At 37.5% G+C, this 6,000-nt stretch overlaps 1 protein-coding gene across 1 annotated transcript; it reads left to right on the top strand.

Moving 5' to 3' along the window:
• The first annotated feature begins 474 nt into the window (after positions 1–474).
• Positions 475–3,638, top strand: hand2 (heart and neural crest derivatives expressed 2). Its single transcript, XM_022684499.2, has 2 exons — positions 475–1,538; positions 2,918–3,638. Exons 1-2 carry the CDS (start codon positions 1,035–1,037, stop codon positions 3,014–3,016), a joined length of 603 nt encoding a protein of 200 aa, XP_022540220.1. The 5' UTR covers positions 475–1,034; the 3' UTR covers positions 3,017–3,638.
• Positions 3,639–6,000: the final 2,362 nt, after the last annotated feature.

The following is a 6,000-nucleotide window of genomic DNA, read 5'->3' as shown; positions in this document are numbered from 1 at the left end:
TGTAGTTGTCTATATATTGTTAAGAAGCATCAGCTAGCGACTATAACTTAGTGGTAAAATCAAGACATGGTTAAAAATAAAAATACCAATCTTAAAACCTAACTGCCAGTGTTCTATTAAACCCGCCATTAAACCAAAGTTTAGTTTGCAATTGTATCCTCAATATAATAGCACTATATTTAACCACCAAGCAGCAAAACATCCTCTAATCTGCACGATAAATCCAACAGTTTCCGATATAAATGTATTATATATTTCAGAATGCTGTAGTTATCAACAAAACGTTGCCAAAGTTTAAGAGAACTCGTGTAGTGTAGGGCTTTGACGTATTTTCGCCGCACCTCCTATTGCAACATGCAATTGGCTAGGCTGAGGCTCTCCCCTCCTTCGGACCAAGCGGATTGGTGGAGCGATGCGCGACCCCTCCTTCTTTAAAACTTGATTGGCTAAGAAACGTTTTGAGCACATATATGAACTCAGGCATCTCCAAGATGAAGCTGACACCGAGAGCTAAAGAAGATATTCAAGTAGTGCTGCAAGCGTAGAGTGTATGTTTACATGCACGTCCACTGGGATAGGAGCTTTATTTTGTTTGTTTACTTTGTCTATCCAGTACTTTGACACTGAATCGAGTTTCACTGCGGATTTGAAAGCCACTTCAAAACTGCAACTTCAAGTTTCTGATGAAGCTTCCAGCTCGCAGTGATCACTAATGGAGTTTTTTCATGGTGGATATGGACAATGGAGCACATAGGCGTATGTAAGTAGTTGTTTTCCAGTGTTTTCCAGCTTTCCGAACCACGTTTTGGGGGTCAGTTTTGGGTGCTTCTGCTTCAAGTATGCGTCCATGAATAGCATTGCTAGTTTACTGATGGACCAGTAGGACGGTGTTGGCGCTTTGACTCACTAGAAAAGTTCTACACGGCTTCCTGTCCATGGGAGTGCAGTGAGAACCTCAACACGACCAGACCAACCAAAAAATAACCAAGAAAATCAGAACTTTACAGTGGTTCTTCAGTTTTAAATCAGTCGCGATGAGTTTAGTTGGAGGCTTTCCCCACCACCCTGTTATGCACCATGACGGCTACTCCTTCGCCCCGGCCACCCGCTGTCACGAGGAGAGCCCTTATTTTCACGGTTGGCTCATCGGTCACCCGGAGATGTCCCCCCCGGACTACGCCGTGGCTCCCTCGTACAGCCCCGAGTACGCGGCCGGCCCACCGGGGCTCGAACATTACGGCGGCGGGGTTCCCGGGACGGCGCCGCGGCCGGGCAAACCCCGGAGGCCCACGGCCAACCGCAAGGAGAGGCGCAGGACTCAGAGCATCAACAGCGCCTTCGCCGAGCTCAGGGAGTGCATCCCCAACGTGCCTGCAGACACCAAGCTGTCCAAAATTAAGACGCTGCGACTGGCTACCAGCTACATCGCCTACCTCACTGACATCCTAGACAGGGACGAACAGCACGGCGAGGCCGAGGCCTTCAAGGCGGAATTCAAGAAGGCTGAAGCCAAAGAGGAGAGGAGGAAGAAAGAAATGGTACGTGTGCTTTAAATTCTATTTATGTACAAGGGAAATCATATTTGGGTATATTTTTAAAGATATACAGCTTCATAAGATAGTCAGACCTTTCCTTTGCTTGTTCTCTTGATTGAAATGATGCTTAAACGCATTTGTAGTGTTTTCTTTCAAAGATTCTTGAAGTGTGAACTTCACGTACGTACGAAACGTAAGCCCGAGTCGTGGGCCTAATTAAAAACATATATACCAGACAATATGTTTACTTGACAAAAAATTTAAAAGATTTTCACAAACCAAAATAAAAGCGGAACAGCGGTTAATCGTTTCTAAAGTTTTGACATAATATAAATCTGTCAGATGTTATTTACGTTTTGCAAAAAGTTTGAGACAAATTGGCTATTAGAAATATCTTGAAATTAAATATTGTAATTAAGTATTTTTACACTGTGATACAATGAAAGTGAAAAGGTTTTACCTTTGCTTGTAAAGTTGATATTTTGGAACAAGTAGTTTTTTTGCGAGACAGCAAAAATTTTACAACACAAAGATTTTACAACACAGGCCTTCTGTGTTCGTGGTGGCGTTTCTAGAAGAGCTGAAAAAATCAAAACAGCGGATAAATCGGGAAAAATTAGGATGTTGAGATTGTATGTACAACCTCAAAATACGGAAAATGTTTAAAACCTTTCAAGACTGTCATGCAACCTAATGTATCTCCAATATGGCAACTTTAAAGTAGAAAGGGAAAAGTCTTCTTCAATGTCAAAGTGAATATAAACAAAATATTTTAACATAATTATTGACATAATATAAAAAACAAAAGCTAGATTAAAATTATGGCAAAAAGTAAATGACGGATGAAAAAAATAATGTACAAGATATTTACGTAACAACATTATATATATGTTGTTTCAATCAGGCGGAAAAGTCGAGTGCTAGCATTCAGTGTTTTAAATATATATATATATATATATATATATATATATATATATATATATATATAAGGATAGCATGCTTGCTAATAAACAAGACACTGAAGACTATTTGGTATAAGAGATTGTTTAAGTGTACTTTGTCAAGATGTTAAACGGAGCTCTTTAAGGCCCCCTGATGCTAAACAATCGGAGCTGTAAATTCTCATTTTTTAATGTATTTCATTGTTTTTTATTCATGCAGTTAGTATTTACTATATATCATATGCCTGGTATATGATTGCCTATATACATATCGTTTTATGTTATGGATAATGCTTTCGAATCAAAAGATCAATAAAAGATAAAGTAATTTAGGCACGCAGTTTCAAAAATAGTGTGATCTTTATGCTCCTCATGCATTTTTTTCTTCTGTCATTGTAATCTTTATATAAAACTGATTACTTCTCTTGTATTTGAAAACAGAATGAAGTTTTGAAAAGTTCAGGGAGCAGCAGTGAAAAGAAGCCCAAAGGAAGAACTGGTTGGCCTCAACACGTCTGGGCTTTGGAACTGAAACAATGAGAACACAAGTCCGCAAAAAACCCAGAAACCCTTTACGAAAAGACCTTGAAATGCAGGCCTTCCTGTCCCTCTGATTTTTTACACTATAACTTTATTTAATGGAATATTTATGTGCAATTTCCCGCTCCGGACAGTGGATCCCTGAAGAGAAAAAAACATTGCAGAGCTTTAAGAGGAGGATGCCCTCTTGGTAAGGGACTCTGTTGTTGTTGTTATCGTTGTTACTGTTGTTGTCTAGTATGTGCTGAATGTTTTATTTTATTATTTTTTTTTATTTTGTCCATGTCTCACTCTGAAACAAAACCGAGATGTGTGCCACTAAGGTGTACGTGAAGTGTAGGTCTCTCTCTTACTCTCTCTCTCTCTCTCTCTCTCTCTCTCTCTCTCTCTCTCTCTCTCTCTCTCTGAGTCGAATTAAACACTAAGGGGATCGAATCTATGATACAGTTAAAATAATAACGTTTTATTTGAAACAAAAAAAAATGTCATGAAGTGTTAAATATATTGTGATGTTTGTGGTCGTGTAGATCCAAGTGCACTTCCGTCCAGACACGAGAACCTTAAATAACATTGGAGATGTAAACAATGTAATTAATTCAATAAACCACTGTGTTTTAACGAGCTTAATCTTCTTCTTGCATTAATTATTACAAACAATAAACAATTAAATATGTTTCGGAAAATAAGGGATGGCGTGACAGATACAACCAAATGCTATTCTTAATTCAGGAAAACAGACTAGTTTGCGATCTTAACGTGTTTCTTTGCACGTTTTGGAACAAAATCTAAACTGCGGGAGTAAACCATGAGTGGGCCGTTTAAAAATTTGTTGAACTTTCCTCACATTAGTTTGGAGCCATGCCTTTCAGCAAGTGTTTATATTAGATAAAAAACTGCTGCTATCAGTGTCAGTTAATGTGGGTTTGCTGCACAGCTAAATGATGTATGCACCCTTATTTTTACTGCGCAATACAGAACAATGTTGCTAATTGTTAATCGTGTAAGGCCAAACTTAAATGTATAATTGACCAGAATATGGTAGGATTGGACAGACTAGTCTGTTGGGGCTGAGCGACACTTCAAACACCCCTGATACCACTCCCCACACACACAAAATAACAGAATAAAAATTCAACACATTTCTTTACAACTACTTTGTTATTATTTAACGTTATCAAGCTAAAGCTGAGTTTCTTTTTGTATTTTGACCTAAATTGTCAACCACGCTAAAAAAAAATCTAAAACAAAACTAAATTGCATGCATACATACGGGTTCTTTTTCGTTTTTTATGGTTTGACATACCATAAAACTGTAATTGTAAAAAATATATTTAAACATTGACATCCATTATAAGTTAAGGTCTTTTCGTTCTCCTTTTTGAAACAGATTTGTTGCAGGTTTTTGCAAAACAGACACTAAACATTTGAATTATTGTTATGCTAACCTTCCCGCACCAGTAAATATAGTTACTTGATTGATACAATATTGTATCCATAGATAAATATATATACACTAATTATATAACCTAGTTTAACAAAACTAAGTAGGGTTGGGACGTTGGATATCATTGTGTTGTCAAAATCAAGAAGAAACGTGTCTAAAAGCTAGGAGTGAAATTCCAGGAGTAGACTGCTCTCCATTCCACTTTTCTTGCCTAAATCACTGGAGGAGCAGACTCCGTGGAGCCTCAGAAAAAAATGCAAGATTGACATTAGAAGCAGAGTGCTGAGGAGGGTCAGTGTGGGGTAGATTGTGGCCGAACAGCTATCGGATGTGCAAGTGATTGATAAGGTGCCGATCAAAGCCGCTGCTGAAACATTGCATTGGGGGAAGACCATGGAATAAGATTAGCTATAAAACAATAAGGATATACGTGTGTAATTATGAGCGTTCATTGTAATTGTACCTAATTTTCCATAGTGGTATTAAGATGATGTAATTAAGTGTGACATCATAAATGTAAATCTTACATGTAAGGATGCCTGGTGTTTCAGCAGTATTATAGAAAAAAAAAAATTCAAACAGGATGAATGGGTGGGAACCCTTTTAAATGATAAACGGTTCTTCACACTACATATATATAATCACCCCAAAACGTTTCTTATATTGAACGAAAATGATTATGCAATCGCATTGCTCAAAGCTGTGAAAACAAATCACTGAAACGCCTGTATTGCTAATAGTTTATACAAGATGGCATAAACAATATTATATGCTTATAGTAAATAACGATTATGTATAGTCTATAAACTTCTTTTATAGTCTTTTCCTATATTATTGTTAGAATAACCATTAGTAGTTTTTTTTAATGTAGTAAAAGTGAAATTTCTATTTCGATTTAAATTGATTTACATGCAAATGCATTCATGTAGGCCTGTCAGATCTTCATATGAAGGCATGTATATCAGACACTTAAAGCAGAACCCATCAGCGCAGAGAAAAAGACGATTTAAAGCCCATTAGATCGCGTTAGATCATCGCTTGTACTGTACTGCCTGTTTCCACGGGACTCCGAGCGCGCGCTGATAATTATAGTCTGAGATAATTAGTTGTCTCTGTCAAGATGGCGTCCGAGATAAAATTAAAGAGTCTGCTCTCTCTTGATTAAAGATACAGATAATTGTCTGACCTGATGATGACCTGCCGTTGTCAGTATTAGTTCAGTACTAATGATCGAGGCCCGTCCTTCATACCGGCCAGACTTAATGTTGCAGAAGGAAGGCCTACACTAAGGTAAAAGAAGATATACATGTAGCATCATTAAGTTGAGTAGCCCGAGGAAAAAACACTCTAAAATGTAGAGTTTTAAAGTTGCCTTTAAATATTGCGTGTAAACAATAGGAAGAACATAGGCTAATGGTAAAAACGTAGGTTATACATTTTTAAATTGGGCTGGATTTTTTACTCTTTTGCATGTAGTTCAGTGTTTTTTTTATTCGCTATGTGTTAGATGTTTTCAGATGATAACCCCTAACTCTATTCT

Source organism: Astyanax mexicanus, chromosome 7, assembly GCF_023375975.1.
Source record: "Astyanax mexicanus isolate ESR-SI-001 chromosome 7, AstMex3_surface, whole genome shotgun sequence".
NCBI lineage: Eukaryota > Metazoa > Chordata > Actinopteri > Characiformes > Acestrorhamphidae > Astyanax > Astyanax mexicanus.
This window is presented reverse-complemented; position numbering and strand designations above follow the sequence as displayed.

Bases quoted from the DNA above. Each gene is read 5' to 3' on its own strand.
- hand2 (XM_022684499.2), top strand. From the start codon at position 1,035: ATGAGTTTAGTTGGAGGCTTTCCCCACCACCCTGTTATGCACCATGAC. The intron at 1,539-2,917 runs GTACGTGTGCTT...ATTTGAAAACAG, and splicing joins AGAGGAGGAAGAAAGAAATG to AATGAAGTTTTGAAAAGTTC.